General features: G+C 46.5%; 1 protein-coding gene and 1 long non-coding RNA gene across 8 annotated transcripts in view; one reads left to right on the top strand and one right to left on the bottom strand.

Moving 5' to 3' along the window:
* The window catches only part of LOC129137519 (uncharacterized), a 78,469-nt gene extending 68,634 nt beyond the window's left edge, over positions 1 to 9,835 (top strand). For both annotated transcript variants that reach the window (XR_008540137.2, XR_008540138.2), the window contains 3 exons: positions 4,502 to 4,754; positions 7,457 to 7,581; positions 9,663 to 9,835. This is a non-coding gene — a long non-coding RNA (uncharacterized LOC129137519). The remainder of the gene's footprint in view (positions 1 to 4,501; positions 4,755 to 7,456; positions 7,582 to 9,662) is intronic.
* Positions 6,766 to 19,740, bottom strand: part of HNF1B (HNF1 homeobox B) — a 59,122-nt gene continuing 46,147 nt past the window's right edge. For 4 of the 6 annotated variants that reach the window (XM_009432336.4, XM_009432335.4, XM_063798667.1 and 1 more), the window contains one exon: positions 6,766 to 7,727. In XM_009432336.4, coding sequence (XP_009430611.1) covers positions 7,615 to 7,727 — 113 coding nt within the window. In that variant the 3' untranslated portion in view covers positions 6,766 to 7,614. Of the gene's footprint in view, positions 7,728 to 19,438; positions 19,558 to 19,740 lie in introns of all 6 variants that reach the window. The other 2 variants (XM_003315505.6, XM_523618.8) reach the window with 1 other exon arrangement.

Below are 19,740 nucleotides of genomic sequence, written 5' to 3'. Positions count from 1 at the left end.
GACAAACCTGACAAAAACAAGAAATGGGGAAAGGATTCCCTATTCAACAAATGGTGCTGGGAAAACTGGCTAGCCATATGTAGAAAGCTGAAACTGGATCCCTTCCTTACACCTTATGCAAAAATTAATTCAAGATGGATTAAAGACTTACATGTTAGACCTAAAACCATAAAAACCCTAGAAGAAAACCTAGGCAATACCATTCAGGACATAGGCATGGGCAAGGACTTCATGTCTAAAACACCAAAAGCAATGGCAACAAAAGCCAAAATTGACAATTGGGATCTAATTAAACTAAAGAGCTTCTGCACAGCAAAAGAAACTACCATCAGAGTGAACGGGCAACCTACAGAAAGGGGGAAAATTTTTGCAATCTACTCATCTGACAAAGGGCTAATATCCAGAATCTACAATGAACTCAAACAAATTTATAAGAAAAAAACAAACAACCCTATCAACAAGTGGATGAAGGATATGAACAGACACTTCTCAAAAGAAAACATTTATGCAGCCAACAGACACATGAAAAAATGCTCATCATCACTGGCCATCAGAGAAATGCAAATCAAAACCACAATGAGATACCATCTCACACCAGTTAGAATGGCAATCATTAAAAAGTCAGGAAACAACAGGTGCTGGAGAGGGTGTGGAGAAATAGGAACACTTTTACACTGTTGGTGGGACTGTAAACTAGTTCAACCATTGTGGAAGTCAGTGTGGTGATTCCTCAGGGATCTAGAACTAGAAATACCATTTGACCCCACCATCCCATTACTGGGAATATACCCAAAGGATTATAAATCATGCTGCTATAAAGACACATGCACATGTATGTTTATTGTGGCACTATTCACAATAGCAAAGACTTGGAACCAACCCAAATGTCCAACAATGATAGACTGGATTAAGAAAATGTGGCACATATACACCAAGGAATACTATGCAGTCATAAAAAATGATGAGTTCATGTCCTTTGTAGGGACATGGATGAAGCTGGAAACCATCATTCTCAGCAAACTATCACAAGGACAAAAAACCAAACACCGCATGTTCTCACTCATAGGTGGGAATTGAATAATGAGAACACTTGGACATAGGAAGGGGAACATCACACACCAGGGCCTGTTGTGGGGTGGGGGAGGGGGGAGGGATAGCATTAGGAGATATACCTCATGTAAATGATGAGTTAATGGGTGCAGCACACCAGCATGGCACATGTATACATATGTAACAAACCTGCATGTTGTGCACATGTACTCTAGAACTTAAAGTATAATAAAAAATATATATATATAAAATAAAATAAAACGAAACTACCATTCAAAAAAAAAAAAAAGGAAGTGTGTAGCATGTCCCCCTTCTCTCTCCTCCTCCTGCCTGCCATGTAAGACGTGCTTGCTTCCGCTTTGACTTCCACCATCATAGTAAGTTTCCTGAGGCCTCCCCAGAAGCAGAAGCCTGTATAGCCCACATAACCGTGAGCTGATTAAACCTCTTTTCTTTATACATTATACAGTCTCAGGTATGTCTTTATAGCAGTGTGAGAATGGACTAATACATCAACCAAATGAATGTCATGTTACTGAAGAGCCTGACATCATATTAGGGATATGATAATATCACATTACAGCATAACATACTACTAAGATGCTTCCTAAGGTACCACTTTAAAGAAAAACCAAGATACAGCCTATGTTTGTGTAACATTGTTTTTCATTTTCTACAACAGCAGGGTTTATTTTTATTTTTAATTTTTTTTTTTTGAGACAGGGTCTCGCTCTGTTGCCCAGGCTGGAGTGCCGTGGTGCAATCTTGGCTCACTGCAGCCTTGACCTCCTCAAGCAATCCTCTTGCCTTAGCTTTCTGAGTAGCTGGGACCACAGGTGCATGCCACCATACCTGGATTTTCTTAATTTTTAGTGGAGACAAAGTCTTGCTATGTTGCCCAGGCTGGTCACAAACTCCAGGGTTCAAGAGATCCTCTTGCCTTGGCCTCCCAAAGTGCTGGGATTATGGGTGTGAGCTACCACACCTGGCCAACAACACTAATTTCTATTTCCTACTTTGTTTAGGGCCCAAATCTTGGAATTATTTTTTATCACTCTTTCTCACATTCTACATCTAAACCATCAGGAAATCCTGGTATCTTCAAATCCTGTACCTTCAAAATACAGAATCAGATCAGCTCTCATCACCCATGCTTAGATTATGGCAACAACTTCCTGATAATCTCTTTGCTGTCACTGTTGGCACTCCCTTCCCCAAAAGCTCAGCAGTCAGAGGGATCCTTTTAAAACAGAAGTCGTATCTTGTCCTTGCTGTATTCAAAATTCTCTGCTGGCTCCCAGCTCACACAAAGTAAAAGCCAAAGTTCTTACACCAGTTGGCCGAAGTGCTTACAAATGGTCACAAGGCCCTTTGTCATCGTGCCTCTGCACCTGTTTACCTCTGTGAACCAGAACTATCCCTCTCTCTCTGCTCTAGCTGCTCTGCTATATGTTTCTCTTCCTGCCCCAGGGCCTTTGCACTTGCTGTTACCTCTGCCTGGAATGCTCTCCTCCTAGATGTCCACATGGCTCACTCAGCAGCCTTAGGGCTCTCAGACGTCACGTTCTCAGTGGCCACTCTCTTCTTCCTTGTCCATACTGTTTAAAATGGCTACCAGGCTGGGCACAGTGGCTCATGCCTGTAATCCCAGCACTTAGGGAGGCCAAGGTAGGCAGATCACTTGAGGTCAGGAGTTCCTGGCCAACATGGCAAAACCCTGTCTCTACTAAAAAATACAAAAATTAGCCGGGCATGGTAGCGTGTGCCTGTAGTTCCAGCTACTCAGGAGGCTGAGGCAGGAGAATTGCTTGAACCCGGGAGGTGGAGGTTGCAGTGTGCCGATATCGTGTCACTGTACTCCAGCCTGGGCCACAGAGTGAGACTCTGTCTCAAAAAAAATTTAAAAATAAATAAATAAAAATAAATGGCTACCCCTAGTATCTCCTTTACCTGCTATAATTTGCATAGTTTTTTTTTTTTTTTTTTTTTGAGACGGAGTTCACTCTTGTTGCCCAGGCTGGAGTGCAATGGCACGATCTCTGCTCACCACAACCTCCGCCTCCCGGGGTCAAGCGCTTCTCCTGCCTCAGCCTCCCGAATAGCTGGGATTACAGGCATGTGCCACCATGCCTGGCTAATTTTGTATTTTTAGTAGAGACAGGGTTTCCCCATATTGGTCAGGCTGGTCTCAAACTCCCGACCTCAGGTGATCCGCCTGCCTCGGCCTCCCAAAGTGCTGGGATTACAGGCATGAGCCACTGCGCCCGGCCAATTTGCATAGATTTTTAAAATCATCTGACACACACACATACACATACATATATTCACACATTTATTTGTTATCTCCCTGACTAGAATGTAGGGTTCATGAAGGTAAGGATTTTTATCTATTTGGTCTACTGACAGATCTCCAGTGTCTAGAATGATAGTACCTGACATGCAGCAAGTGCCAGTAAGTATTTCTTGAATAAATGAAGGGGAAATATTATTTTGAATTATGTATTTCCAAAAGCAAAGATATACACAGAAGATCTTGTAATGGCTCAGGAAATCAGACATGTTTTCCTTATACTGGTATTTTTTGGTCTTTTTAAAAAATTAGCTTTATCCATTTATTACCTTCAACCTTCATAATTAATTGGGGATAATTTAATATATCAGTTCATTAATGATGTCAAGACAATATGGCACAGGAAAGAAATCTTTCTTTGGGGAATATAACAGTGTGTATCTGGTGAAAAAATAAAAGACGGGGGAAAGAAACATCTTGTTTTTGTGTTGCGTGATCTGTTGGCGTAAACGTACAGATGCAGATCGTGTGAAGCCTGCTTTGGTGTTTCCTGCTTTTGATGTTGTCCCCCTCATATTTGCTTTGCAGGTTCTCCCTTAGAAAGTGTTTTCTCTATAGGCATGCACCCAGGAAAAAGGAATGTTCATCCAGGCACGTGCAAAGTCCTGCAAACTCTAAAGATTCATTTGTAAAATAGTCATGTTATAAATCTCGGCAGACAATCCAGTATTTGTCCAGCTAGAATGACCTCTGCACCCAGGAGAAGAGGAGGAGGGAGGGGGGTGGGGAGGAGGGGCCTAACAGGCACTTGGTTCAGCTGATTGCAATTTCTCATAAATATTCAGCCTGTGTGATGCTGTTGGGATGTGTTTGAAGCATTAAGGCATGGATATGTCATATCTCATTTTCCAGAGCAGCTTTGGATGGCGTGTTTGAATTAATTCCTAAGTCAAAGGGGACACCTTGACCCTGATTTTCCTTGGACAGAAGTTAGCTCCCACCTCTTCCTGACCCTCACTCTTCCTTGCTCACTGGATTCCTCCATGATCCCCAACCCACTTTTTAGAACACAAAGCCAGTTTTAGTTCCATCTTCCCAGTGCTCTCTGTGGCCCTCCCACTCATATAAGATCATCACATTTTATCTTCTTCTTTTCCTAAGGAGGACAAAGACTCTCTCCAGTGAAGCCTTTCTCTTCTCCTCAGGCCTCTCCTTCCTGACTCAGCCTTGGTTTACCACTGAGATTTGCCATATACCATACAGATGAACAAAAACGTTACCAATTATTGGCAGGGTTTTTTGTTTGTTTTTTTGTTTTTTTTTTTAACCAAATGTCAAGTTGGTGATGAAGTTATCTGGAAATGTCAACCAAACCCAGAAGACTACACAAGACTACAGGAGAAGGCACTCTGGGGTGAGATGATACTAACACACAATACCCATTGTATATACAGTTCTAAGTGTTTAACATATATTAACCCTCTTACTTCTCAAACAATCTAATAAAGTAGGTACTACCATTATCATTCCAGTTTCACATAGCAGGACACTAAGGGCCAGGGAGGTTAAATGGTGGAGTTGGAGATTCTAATCAAGGAATTTTGGCTCCAAAGGTAATTCAAAGACTTGCCCCCAACTGTGGGCCAAGAGCTCAGATTCCCTGACTGTCTGCATTGTATTCTTTCTTATCTACCTGAATTCAGCAGCTAACACTGCATTATCTCTGCCTTTGGTGGAATACCCCATAACTGGTTAGCATGGAAAAGTTTAATACAGTTTAAGGCGAGTTTTCAGTGCTGGTTTTATTTCCTATCCATGGATGTTAAAATGAAATTTGCCTTCCTCAGGCTCACCCTAGAAATTGACAGCTGGCTCTGATAAAAATGGAACCATCTGTCTCTGAGCCTGGGGTCAGGGTATGAAAAGACACCCTGGAGATTGTTGGTCCATCAGGTGGTGGGAGGAAGGTGTGGGGGTTGAAGCTTGCCAGTGAATCTTCAGAGTGTGTGATTCCCCTTGGCCCTTGTATAGCCAGTGGAGGGAGGTCCCTGTTTGATTTAGAAAGGTGAAGCTAACCATCCTTGGGGCTCTCAGTTGCCAGGGTCAGCTGTCTACATATCTTGGTTCAAATAGGATTTCGTTAGGAAAACTCTCTAGACTGTCCCCAACCCAGCCATCCTCCCTCTCTTCCATCTACACCTCTGCCCAGATGACCTGTTAGATAAATATGACCTTCTGGGTTTTCAGGGTCTAAATGCAAGATCTAAAATCTATCAGAAGCAGATGCTTGCTTTTCTAGAAACAACACGAGTCCAGATATAGGGCTTCAATTGGGGCTGGAGCTTGAGGCCTATGTTCCTTTCCTCTTCCCGGAGCTCACAGGAGCCATCCAACAGGACAACTCAATTAATGAAAGGGGATCTTGGCCTCTCTCCATATGCAGTGCTCGGCCTTGTCCTCAGCCCTCCTCAACCCAGTCATGAACTTTTCTCTTCACTGTTTCAATCCAAATTACATTGTTAGGGGGAGCTAGGAATCAATTAAAGTCAGTATTTCCTTGTCCACCCATTCCTGCTCTGGCCACAGACTAGGTACTCAGTAAATTTGCCCAGCTCACTGAGAATTGAATCTCCCACTACAATGGGATTCTGAAAAAATCCATCACTCATGGCCTGGTTAGCACAATCTTTGCTTCCATTTTCATTGGGACATGCTCTGCCTAAAAGCGAAGAACCACAGGGCAGTAGGCCTATGCTGTTTGGCAAAAAAGGAAACAGCAAAGAAGACAGGTCCATCTTCCTTTCTTCTGGAGTCAGCACTGAATTATTTGTGGTAAAGTCCCTGCTGGTGGGGTCTCTGGGCCTTTGGCTTTTTACTGTTTGGACGATTTGTATTCCTTAGCATCCCCACCAGAGAGACAATCTTGGGCAAGAGGTGACGTCCACAAGAGCCCATTCACTTAGTGACTGAGAGCTGTAAGGGAAGGAAAAGGAGGGCAGGAAGAAAGGCTGGAAATAATGCTTTAAATGAGGCTAAACAATTTACCCGCAGAGTTTTCATTCATCCTACTTTTTGTCTGTTTCTATCACACACGTCACCCACCAAGAATTGACTCTATGGCTTTACCCCTGTGAGTTGCAGGGAAGAAAAGGGTGCTAGCTCCTGCTCTGGCCAGATTCCCTCCGAGCGACTTGTGGAGTCTTACTGGGGGATTCAACTCTTCTTTACCTCAATTAGCAGTAAAGCCTACACAGACACCGGGAGCATGACGGCAAGAGAAGGCCACCCGCCTCTCTACACCCCCAGATGACACACTACAGGATCCCAGTGGAGTACACAGAAAATTCCAAGGAGACCAGGGGCCAGGGGTTCTCGGTGGAACCATGGCAGGGAAAGTATCAGAGACAGAAATATGAGACTCTGGGTAGTGATAAAATAAATTGTTTTAATGGAAGGCTTTCTGAGACTGCAACTTTTTCTTCTGCTATCAAACAGCCAGTTTCCCTGCCCTGGGGTTTCTTAGGGAGTGCACGGCTGAGCTCCTGGCCCACAGGAAGCTGGCATGTTACTCTGACACACTACATTCAGCCCCTCCAGGGATCCAGAGGTGTGTCTTAATGTCAGGAGACTGGAGTTAGCTGGTAGTCAGTCCAAGGTATGCTGTCCCCATAAGTGTCCAGGCCTGAGGGAGAGGACAAGGGGCTTCACTTCCCACTTAGGATGTTTCTCCATGAGGGGAGAGGGGACAGATCACTTTTGAAATTTTGACTCTGACCTTTACAAAGAAAACTAATAGACACTTTAGTATTATATACAGGGCAGAGGGGAGAGGACACAGAGGGGAAATTGCACTTAATTACAGTAGTTTATAGTTTACAGCCATTGGACAAATTTACTTCTTTAAAAGAAATCTCAAGATCATTTGGGATGGGGGCAGGGGAGGGAGTCTGTGGATATTTACAGTGTGTTTGGCTCAGTTCAATAGCACATGTCCTTCTCTCCTCATTTCAGTAACAGATTCAAGTTTTTGCATCAGTTTGTTCGATGAAGGATCACAACATAGACAGTACGGCTTTCTTGCTTCCTCTTCAGTGGTTCTTTGTCTCCCACCTCCAGGACAGACAGGAGTCCTTGACATCGTGGGAGAGGCATTGTGGCAATACTGCATAGAAGGGAAGCTGGGCTTCGGGCTGCGCCTCCTGAGAGTGGATTGTCTGAGGTGCCAGCAGGACGTCCGTCAGGTAAGCAGGGACCTCTCGCAGGTGCTTGTCAGGTCACTGGGCTTTTCCATGACAGCTGCCCAGAGGGTGATGGTGTGGAAAACAGGGTCCTTGTTGCTGCGCACAAAGTAAGTGGTGTGTGGGCATCACCAGGCTTGTAGAGGACACTGCAGAGAGAGAGGAGAGAGAGTGCTCAGCTGTGTCATTTGGCAGGGACATGGGCCATTAGTTTGGCTTCTCTAAGGGAGATGATGCCCAACTCAACCAGCAAAGAGCAGCAGGTGGAGGGCTGGGGGCCTCGTGTCTGCTCAGTTCTGCAGTTTTCATGCTGAGGCACACTTCCTGCAGGAAAACCCGGGAGCCGGCTTTCCTGGCCACTTCAGAAGAGAGAAGTGAATTGCTGGGGACCTTGAAATAGTCTTAACTTGCTGACCTGAATCCTGAGGCTGGGCTCCTCTTTCTGTGACAGTGGCATTTATAGAGTGCTTAGTGTACTTGAAAAGGCAGCTGGATGGTGAGCTCTCGCCTCTCGTGGAAGCAAGGGTCTCTTCCTAAGACCGCTAAGAGCAGAGGCCTCCTATACTAATGCTTCTCGAACTTCAATGGACCCACAAGTACCAGAGAGCCTGTGAAAATGTGGATTCTGGTTTAATTCTGACTTGTAGGCCTGGGGTGCACCTAAGAGTCTGCATTTCTAACAAGTTCCCAGGGTGTGCCAGTGCTGCTCACCTAGGGCAGCAAGGCCAGGAAGCACACGAGAAAATGACCACTCAAACTACTCATCAGGAAGGAGCTTTGCAAATTGCAAAGTGCTTTCTACGGGTTTCTTACTTTAGCATAAGAAACTCAGAGGACCAGGGAAAGGATCCAAAGGCTGAAGGCCTCTGATGCCATCCTTGTGGGTGGGCCAGGGCAGGAGACCCCAGAATGGCTGGAGAAGCCCTCGAGAGACGCCACCTCACCCAACTCAGGGCAGCCTCACCCTCCAGTGCCTGGGCCTTATTCATTTGAACTGTCATGGAGTGTCACTGCTTTCCTTTTCACTTCTGGGGAGTCTCTTTTTGTCTCCCTGTGTCTCCTCCTTCCCTTTTGCTTTTGTTGGCATCTAAGGTTCTGCCTTTGACTTAGTGGCTTATTCTCTCAAGATACCCCCAAACACACACACACACACACACACACACACACACTTACACCTACCAATACCACTAAAGGCCACTGTTATCGCATTGATCAGTGCTCCAACCATAACCCTATATGAGGATACCATTATGTCTATTTGACAGATTAGGAAAACAAGGCTAAAAGAGAGTCAGTGAATTGTCCATGGTTTAAGAACTAGGAGAGTGTGGAGCCACAGCTTCAAACTAGCTGTCTAGGTGGCCACTCAGCATGTGCTCTTTCAATCATGCTTGGAGGTGAGGAGCCTTCTACTAAGCTTTGTGCTCTTGGACAAGTTACTCTCTCTGTGCCTCAGTTTCTTCACCTATAACATGGGAGTTGTTGTGTGATTAGATGAGTCAACACCTGTGGAGTCTTGAGCGTGGTCCTTGGCACAATTGTTATTATTAACGTGGGGTTCTTCAGCCCAAGCCCCTGCTGCTCCTCAGTGCTCTTAAGAGTGGGGCTGAAGGCCGGGCGCGGTGCCTCACGCCTGTAATCCCAGCACTTTGAGAGGCCGAGGCAGGTGGATCACAAGGTCAGGAGATCGAGACCAGCCTGGCCAACATAGTGAAACCCCATCCCTACTAAAAATACAAAAATTAGCCGGGAATGGTGGTGCACACCTGTAGTCCCAGCTACTTGGGAGGCTGAGGCAAGAGAATCGCTTGAACCCAGGAGGCGGAGGTTGTGGTGAGCCGATATTATGCTACTGCACTCCAGCCTGGGCAACAGAGCAAGACTTGGTCTCACAAAAAAAAAAAAAAAAAAAAAGGGGGGTGCTGAGCAGTGCGTGCATGTGAGGAGACAGGCTTCTGACCCTTCCACATTCTTGAGACATTGGTCAGGGTCCTCTGATACCCTTTGCCTCCTCTTCCTCCCCTGGCCCACCCCCACTCTCAAGTCTCTTTACTTCCCACTATCAGCCTTTTTCCAATTTTCAGATTTCAGGTGGAGGAGAGAGAAAACGGCTTGTGACCTTGCAGGTTTCAAAAGAAGAGCAAACAAGAAGGGCAGATAAGGAGACGCCAGTGAGATTCTATGGCCTGTCATTAGGGATGGGCTTCCCAGCTATCAAATGTTTGCTCACATAATAAAATGGTGGCAGAGCCCAAAATGTTGTCAAAAGAACTAGAGTTATTTGCCTCCTTCAGAGTCTAAACACAAACATCTGATAAGGGGTGCACTGTGGTCCCTTAGAACTGGAGGCCCAGCACACGCAGCCCCACGGGGGCCTGGCCCAGAAGATCTCTGAGAGACCGCGGGGCCCTCCGTCTGAAAAGTGTGGTAGCTGTGGCAAATGTGAAGGACATCTTTATTCTAAGAGGGTTTGTTACATAATGGTAAGAGCTAACATTTATCGACATCCTACTGTGTGCCAGGCACCATACTAAGGGCTTCACAAGCATCACTGCCTCAAATTCTTACATCGACCCTTTGAAGTAGGTGATTATCGTGAATTCATTTAACACGTTTGAGTGCCTACTGTGTACTTGGCACTTTTTTAGACACTGGAGATGCAGCTGTAAACAAGACCCTGCCCACTTCTTCACAGACTTTACCTCCTAGTGAAGGCTTTGAATAATAAACAAGTAAACAAATGTGTGCACACACACACACACACACACACACACACACTACAACTTTAGGTGGAGATGAGCACTCCATAGAAAAATAAGCATAGAGGTTAGGGCAGCTTGAGGAAAAAGAGATTAACTTAGATATGGGAATCAGGCGAGGCCTCTTTGAAATGGTAACATTTGAGCTGAATGAAGTGAAGGGGCAAGCATGTAAAAATGCACAGAAAAAAAGAGCTCCAGGCAGACACCACAAATGCAGGAGTCCTGGAATGGGATCTCTTCAGCCCTGGCACAGCTAAAGCTGAGCGGGTGATGGAGGGAGGAAGGAGGTGAGAATGGCGACACTGGCAGGGGCATAATCACATAGGGTCCTGTATGTCTCTGTTTTAGTTTGGTTGTGATGGAAAGCTATTGGAGAGTTTTGACAGGGGATTGACATGCTTGATGTCTCTTTGTAAGAGATCACTCTGGCGAACAGACCCCAGTGGGGCAAGGGTGGAAGTGGGAGACAGGCAAGGGCCACCTAAGGAGATCAGGGAGAGACAAGGGGGCCTGGGCTGGGACTAGGACAGTCCTGATGGGAGTGTGAGAAGAGGTCAGATTTAGGATGTATTCTGAGGGTCCCCTAGTAGAACTTATTGATGGACTGATGTGATGTGGAGAGAAGAATCAGGGATACTCTCAGCTCTCTCACTTGAACAACTGGTACCAGTTTTGGAAATGGAGAAGCCCATGGGGGAAGCAATTTTGATAGGATGAAATAGGGCAAAATGAAGAGTTCCTATTTTAGGCACGTTGAATTCAAGAGGCTTATTAGATATTTTAGACATGCGTCTGTCCCTGCCGAAGCAGCACTGGATTTGTGAGTGAGCACTCAGTAGGGAAGACTGGACTGTAGACAGAATTATAGGAACCATTGGCGTGTACACTTGACCTAAAGCCATGGGACTGGAGGAGATCACCCAGGAGTGAGCACAGATGAGAAGAGGCCAAAGAATGAGGCCCGGGGCCCTCCAACACATAAATATTGGGAAGATGAGTTGCCAGCTGAGGAGATGAGAAGTGGCCAGTGCCGTAGAAGAACCAGGAATGGTAGTATCCCAAACTCCCATGGAAAAAAGGAGGGAGAGATCAGCTGTGTCAAAGACAGAGGTTGAAAAGTAACCATTGGTTTCAGCAGCATGGAGGGGATCGTGAGCTGGACACAGTGAGGTGTGAGGATAAAGGCCAGTCTGCAGTGATCTCAAGAGAGAATTGAGGGTGAGGAAGTGGGGACACTGAGGACAGATAAGTCACTTCTATGACCATGAACTTATGTGAGATTCATTGTAGCTCCATTAATTAAAAGTCATGATTATAATTCCAGTTTTACAGATGAGGGAAGCGTGGCCTGGAGAGGTGGTAAGTAAGTTGGCCGGGGTCTCACAACAGCAAGGCTTGTGCTCTTCACCCCTATGTAAGAGCACTTCTTTCAACCCCCTCAACATGGGGAAATAAATGCCCTTTGCCACGTAAAACCCTTTTCCCAAACTCAGAGCCGCTCAGGGGTGCTAGCAGGGGAAGCCAAGAGTGACCCAGCTTCCATGGGCTGGGTGTTTCCTTTGGGACATGCGCTGAGTGAAGTATTTTACAAGTCTTCGTGCAGTTAGTCCTTTCAGTGATCCCATGAAAGAGGTATCATTATCTTCATTTTACAGGTGAGCAAACAGAGGCTCAAAGAGGCTAAGACATTTCTCTGAGGTCACACAGGTAGAAAGTGGTAGAATGTTGAGCCCAGATCTGCCTAACTCCCAGGTCGATGCTCCCAACCATCAGAACACTCTGCTTCCTCACCCAGTGAAGAAGCTGGGAGAGGACTAGCCGAAGGGGATAGATGATGAGGCCACCCACCTCCCCCCTTGTCAGTGCCCTGACTAGTTACTGCTCTGGGGGCCCTCTCTTCACCCTCCCATAAACTAGGAAGTCAAGCAGCGGGGAGAGAACACTGTGGAAACAGGAGTTGGCTCACAACCTGCCTACACTTGTTCTAACTGAGGTCAGTGGTTGCTGTGGTCTTGTTTCCAGACTAGCGGGGCATTGTTGAACTCAGGCACAAACCCACTCAGAGATAACTTGCCAGCACCCAAGAGTTGAGAAGGAGGGAGACGTATGTGCTCTGGAAGGGACAGATGGCAGTAGATGCAGAAGGATTCTTGGCAGCGAGAAGTCCCAGCCTGGGGTTCCTGACCTGTAATCCCCAAGGCCCTTGGGGCATGTCTGCCTTGACAACAGGAAGTACTGGGATCAGACAGATACAAGTACAAATCCTGGCTTTAGCCTTATACCTGCGTAACCTTGGGTTGTTTTTATGGGTGCTTAAAAGTGGATATTGGAAGATGAACGTTGTTTAATGAGTTTGGAGTGAGAAAACCAGTCTGGAAGTCCAGCTCTGGAATTTATGATCTGTTTGAACTTGACCAGATCCATACCCATCTTTGAACCTCAGTTTTCTGCTTTGTAAATCAGGTATAAAAATAACGACCTTGCAGAATGGGTAAGAGGGTTCTCCAGGAAATGTAAGCTAGAAAAGCATCTGGGGTGCTGCTTGGAAAATGGAGGCATCAAAAAACACGGGTTCTGCATTCATTCATTCATTCGTTCATTCATTCATTCTTTGTTATTTACTGAACATCTAATATAGCCCAGGCATTTGGCTAAGCCCAAAGGGTATGGGTGCTTTGACAGGCCCTGAACTATTTGCTTTTTTCCTGGGAAATAGGTGAGCAGGGAGTCTGTGTATCAGCAGGAGAATGGGAAACAGGGATCCGGAGCCCAGGCCCAAGAGGTAGGATGTGCTTGAGAGATGGTAGTAATCCTGAGACATTTTCTTCTCCCAGCTTCCTTTGACTGCATGTAGACCAAGCACTGAATTGGATATTGAAAGAGTCACTAGGCCGGGTCCAGTGGCTCACACCTGTAATTCCAGCACTTTGGGAGGCAGAGGCGGGCAGATCACGAGGTCAGGAATTTGAGAGCAGCCTGGCCAACATAGTGAAACCCCATCTCTACTAAAAATACAAAAAATTAGCCAGGTGTGGTGGCAGGTGCCTGTAGTTCCAGTTACTTGGGAGGCTGAGGCGGGAGAATTGCTTGTACCCAGTAGGCGGAGGTTGCAGTGAGCTGAGACCACACCATTGCACTCCAGCCTGGGTGACAGAGTGAGATTCCATCTCAAAAAAAAAAAAAAAAAAGAGTCACTGGAAGGGGAGACAACTATCTCCTAAAGGATCACAGACGGGAGAGAAAACAGGGAGGGGGCTACCACTTTGAATACTTGACTATGTACTAGGCATTCTGTTAGGCACATTGAATATTTTGTGAGATGGGGGTGGGATTTTCCCCATTTATAGATGAAGAAACTGAGTCTCCCAACAGGGAATTAACTGCCCAAGGTCACATACCAGGGGGTGATGAAGCTGAAAGTAGCTCAGGTCTGCTGGCGTTTCCTACCACTGTACAATACCTCTAAAATAGCACTGCTCAGGATGTGTCCCTTTGACCCGAGCAGGGTGCACGCTAATTGCCCGGTTCAGTGCACACATCAGCAAGTGAAATGCTCTGAGAAGCCCTGCCCAGTCGCATTTAACTTTGTGTAATCCAGCAGTTCCCCCAACATATTTGACCAAGAAATCCTTCTCTCCCCTCACTCGTATGTCCTTGATACCTAGTGATATGGTTTAGATGTGTGTCCCTTCCAAATCTCATGTTGAAATACGATACCCAGTGTTGGAGGTAAGGCCTAGTGGGAGATATTGGATCATAGGGGCAGATCCCTTATGAATGGCTCAGCGCCATCCCCTTGGTGATAAGTGAGCTCTCGCTCAAGTTAATTCACACAAGATCTGGTTGTTTAAGAGTCTGGGGTCTCCCCTTTCTCTCTCTTGCTCTTTATCTCACCATATGACATGCCTATTCCCCCTTTACCTTCTGCCCTGACTGTAAGCTTCCTAAGGCCCTCACCAGAAGCAGATGCTGGCACCACAACCTGCAGAGCCATGAGCCAATTAAACATATTTTCTTTTTAAGTTACCCAGCCTCAGGTATTCCTTTATAGTGATGCAAATGGACTAACACAAAAAACTGGTCCTGGGAGTGGGGCATTACTATAAAGATACTTGAAGATGGCCAGGTGCAGTGGCTCACGCCTGTAATCCCAGCACTTTGGGAGGCTGAGGCAGGTGGATCACCTGAGGTCAGGAGTTCGAGACCAGCCTGGCCAACATGGTGAATCCCTGTTTCTACTAAAAATACAAAAAATTAGCCAGGCGTGGTGGCCTGTGCCTGTAATCCTACCTACTCAGGACTCTGAGGCAGAATCGCTTGAACCTGGGAGGTGGAGGCTGCAGTGAGCTGAGATCACACCATTGTACTCCAGCTTGGGCAACAAGAGCAAAACTCTGTCCCCCTCCCCCCCCGCAAAAAAAAAAAGATACTTGAAGATGTGGAAGCAGCTTTGGCAATGGGTAACAGGCAGAGATTGGGAGTTTGGAGGAACAGAAGAAGACAGGAAGATGAAGGAAAGTTTAGAATTTCTTAGAGACCTGTTAAGTGGTTGTGACCAAAATCCTGATAGAAATATGGAGAGTGAAGGCCAGGCTGATGAGATCTCAGATGGAAATGAGGAACTGATTGGGAACTAGAGCAAAGGCCACCCTCCTTACGCCCAGGCAGAGAACTTGGCTGCATTGTGTCCATATTCTAGGGATCTGTGGAAGTTTGAACTTCAGAATGATAGCCTAGGGTATCTAACAGAAGACATTTCTAAGCAGTAAAACATTCATGATGTGGCCTGGCTGCTTCTAACAACCCACAGTAGCTATGGAAGCAAAGGAATGACTTACATTTGGAATGTTGGAATTTACATTTAAAAAGGGAAGCAGAGCATAAAAGTTTGGAAAATTTGCAGCCTAACCCTGTGGTAGAGAAGGAATTCAAGTGGCCTATAGAGCAACAACTTGCTAGAGAGATTAGCTTGACTAAAGAGGGCTGCATGCTAATAGCCAAGACAATGGAAAAAAGGCATTGAAGTATTTCAGAAATCTTCTAGGCAGCCCCTCCCATTAGAGGCCCAGAGGCCTAGGAAGAAAATATGGTTTTGGGGGCCAGACCAAAGGCCCTGCTGCCCTGCACAGCCTTGGGACACTGCTCCCTGCATACCTGCTGCTCTAGCTTCAGCCCTGGCTCAAAGGGCCCCAGCTACAGCTCAGACCACCACTCTAGAGGGTGCAGTCTGTAAGCTTTGGTGGGTTTCATGTGGTGTTAAGCCTGCAGATGCACAGAATGCAAGAGTGAAGGAGGTTTGGCAGCTTCCACCTAGATTTCAAAGGCTGTATCAGAAAGCCTGGGTGCCCAGGCAGAAGCTTGCTGTAGGGGCAGAGCCCCCACAGAGAACCTCCACTAGGGCAGTGCTGAGGGGAAATGTGGGATTGGAGCCCCGCCCACCCCACACACAGAGTCCCTACCAGGATACTGCCTAATGGAGCTGTGGGAATGGGCCTGCCACCCTCTAGACCTCAGAATGGTAAAGCCACTAGCAGCTTGCAACCTCAGCATTGAAAAGCCACAGGAACAGAGCTGCCCAAGGCCTTGGGAGCCCACCTGGCACACCAATGTGCCCAGGATGTGGGACATGGAATCAAGGATTATTTTGGAGCTTTAAGATTTAATGCCTGCCCTGTTGGGTTTCAGACTTGCATGGGGTGTTACCCCTTTCTTTTGGCCAATTTATTTCTTTTGGGATGGGAACGTCTACCCAATGCCTGTACCACCATTGTATTTTGGAAGTAAGTATATAGTTTTTTTATTTTACAAGCTCATAGGTGGAAGGACTTGCTCTTGAGTCTCAGATGAGACTCTGGACTTTGAGTTAATGCTGTAATGAATTAAGACTTTCAGGGACTAGTGGGAAGGGATGACTGTATTTCTCAATGTGAGAAGGACATGAGATTTGGGAGGCCAGGGGTGGAATGATACGGTTTGGATGTGTGTCCCCTCCAAATCTCATGTTGAAATGTGATTCCCAATGTTGGAGGTGGGGCTCAGTGGGAGGTAATGGATCATGGGGACAGATCGCTCATAAATGGCTTAGCATCATCCCCTTGGTGATGGGTGAGGAATTCATGCTTGAGTTGGTTCACATGAGATCTGGCTGTTTAAAAGAGTCTAGGGCTAGGCATGGTGGCTCACACCTGTAATCCCAGCACTTTGGGAGGCCAAGGCAGGCAGTTCACTTGAGCGCAGGAGTTTGAGACCAGCCTGGGCAACATGGCAAAACAAAAAAAATGCAAAAATTTAGCCTGTCATTGTGGTGTGCGCCTGTAGTCTCAGCTACTCTGGAGGCTGAGGCGGGAGGATTGATTGAGCCCAGGAGGTTAAAGCTGCAGTGAGCTGTGATTGTGCCACTGCACTCCAGCCTGGGTGACAGAACGGGACCCTGTCTCAAAACATAAAAATATAAATAAATAAATAAATAAATAAATAAATAAATAAGAGCCCAGGGCAGGGCCTCCCCCTTCTCCCTCCTGCTCACACTCTCACCACGTGATGCACCTGCCCTGTCTGCACCTTCCGCCATGATTGTAAACCTTCTGAGGCCTTCAGCAGAGGCAGATGCTGGCATCATGCTTCCTGTGCAGCCTGCAGAACCATGAGCCTTTGAACCTCTTTTACCCAGCCTCAGATATTTCTTTATAGCAAAGCAAACAGACATCGCTATAAGCAATAAATCTGAACACGCCAGAAATGAATTTGATATTCCTGTTGGAATATAAGACCTTAAAACAAAACCAAAAAAGCAGGATTGCCATCAGGTCTCTTTCAGAACTCACTTCTGACCCTCTGCCTTAGGAACAGAGTTTATACAAACTGTCTTCACCTTGGGTACCTTCTGCTGTCAGGAGGCAGCACCTTTACCCTCATTTTACTTCACTGTGCCTTTCCCATTCCTCCTTCTCTTTCAACTTGTTGGAAGAACGTTTCCTGAGTGGAATATGGCAAGTGAACTTATTTTTTAACTCTTGCTCCTGACCACAAAGACAACAAGAGTGGCAGCAGTTACCGTAGAATTTTAAAGATGGGTAGTGGAAGGCAAGTATGTGGAGTCAAAGACCAAAGCCTGAAGGTCCAGCACTAGAATTTATCATCTGTGTGACCTTGGGCAGGTCACTCTTCATCTCTGGGTTTTAGTTTATTTCTTTGTACTTAGGAGGTTGCAGTAAAAAGAAAACAATGAGACAATGTTCATGAGAAGTATAAACTGTAACGTGCCACGTGAGTATTTTTCATCCTTACTGAGTGTAATAATCATCCTCATCATCGCAGAAATGAGTCTATTGCCAGACTCCTGAAATGTCTGGGGACATGGAGACAATGTCACAGCAGTTCTGGGAGGCCACTCATGCAGCTTCAAGGTTGGCTGGCCACTCTGTCCAATGGAGAGGAGAAGCCAGTGGGGGGCTGGTGCAGCGTCTCAGGGAGCATCTTAAAGTATTTTGATTAAGAGACCATTTCCTGAATTCAGAGGACTTGTTTCAACAAGCAACCATCAAAGTCAACTTGGGAAAGACAGGAATAATTAATCATGGTCTTGTCTGGGGCTGACCAAGCAGCAGATGGATTGATAAACCTTTCAAAGGGGAAGGTATTCCCAAGGAGGGCCGCTGCGCCTGGCTGCCCCCCTGATTGAGATTTGTGAGCACAGATAAATGTTTTCCCTGCTCACTACAAAGAGTGGGAACTCGCACGGGAGTCGAAGGGCAGGGTAGTGAGGGGTTGTCCTTTCATCTTCTACTGGGTGAGAGAAGAGTGGCAAAGCAGGTCCCACACACCTCTCCCTCTACCCCCAGCTCCAGAGCCCAGCTGCCCTGGTCGTGTGTGTGTTTCAGTGCCCAAGACACCAGTTACTTAATCTACGCAAGCTTGCTGAATCCTCAGAAAAAGCAGATGTTACAACTCTCACTTTAAAGATGAAGAAATGAAGGCTCAGGGAGGTCAAGGTCACCAAGCAAATGGCAGAACCAGGAATAGAACCCACCTGCTCCACTGCACTCTAGGGCTGGAAGGAGATCAGGGCAAAGGAAAGGATAGAGAACCCTGATCCCATGAAGGAACCTCCTGGGAAGCCCATGGCAGTGGATGAAGTGTGATTTGCAGGGCTCAGATGAAAAAAAGACCATCAACAAGACCAAATTCTGAGAGCTTCTGACATGAAGTTCAAGGTTGTCACCTACTTATCTAGTAATCGATAGAGGCCAAACAGTTCCCACACTGCACAGACCCCAGCTACTAAAAGGTCTCATTGTGTTACTCTGGAATCATCACCTGTGTTCAGACATCTTGTCCTGTTTTCTAACTCTCGGTGTCTTCTTGCAGTCCAGCTGTCCAAGCTGCAGCAATGAGCCTCGCCATCAGCTGCCTGTCTACTATTCCGTCACCTCTATTCAGAGGTGGGACTTAGTCATCAACTGAAACAGTGACTAAGCCTCTGGATTCCCCACTTTCAGTGCAGCAGGGAGTTGATTCTAAATTTCTTGATAAAACCCCAAGTGGATGCTTACCCCTGGAAAAGCCAGGCTGTCTACTGGGGAGTCCCCATGGGTTGACATAACTGGGTCATTCCCAGAGCTTATGGCATTCTGGGTCCAGGGGAATCAGCCTCAGGACCTCTGACTTCCTACTCGCTTTCTCCGCTGACTACTTTGTGGATCCTCAGGGATCCCTCTTGCAAAGCATGAACCTCAGCAGGGGATCTGTCCTCCTGAGCCCTCCTTGGAAATACCTTTTCCATGGACCATTGATCATTCTATTAGGGAACACTCAATCTAAATGCCTAAGCGCTCTATGTCATCCAGTCTCCAGCAACCTATCAAACTTCTGTCCTTGTTTAGTGCTCTTCCTGGGGAATCTGGGGGAGCAATAAGCCCTTTCAGCCTGTGGCCCTTTTTTTTCGCCCTGGGACCTTAAGGATTCCCTTTGCAAACAACAGGGAGTCTCAGAAGGACCTAATTTCTGGCCGAGTCCATGCTTGCCACAACCTCTGCACATCCATGGCCTTAGTCACACCCTGCCCACACCCCAACCCCCACAAATCCTGCTGGCATTACCTGTTTACTTGAAGACATGTTGGTGAGTGTACTGATGCTGCTGGTATCTGTGACCACCATTGCAGATGGAAACCGGGAGGTGTGGGAATACTGGGGGGGTTCCTGCTTGTGTGCGTACACTGGAGAGACAGAGTGAAGACAGAATCAAGGTGCATACACCAGGCACAGACACAGGTACAGAGCCCCCATCCCACACCATAGCTCCCATCTCCTCAGGTAGATAAAAGGGCTGGTGGTTATAGTGGGGATTTCTCATATTAGTTATCCATAAGATTCATGTAAATTCCAAGTCACATGACCAA

Source organism: Pan troglodytes, chromosome 19 (genome assembly GCF_028858775.2).
Source record: "Pan troglodytes isolate AG18354 chromosome 19, NHGRI_mPanTro3-v2.0_pri, whole genome shotgun sequence".
Taxonomy (NCBI): Eukaryota; Metazoa; Chordata; class Mammalia; order Primates; family Hominidae; genus Pan; species Pan troglodytes.
The sequence above is the reverse complement of the archived record's forward strand: the minus strand, read 5'-3'. Positions and strand labels throughout refer to the sequence as shown.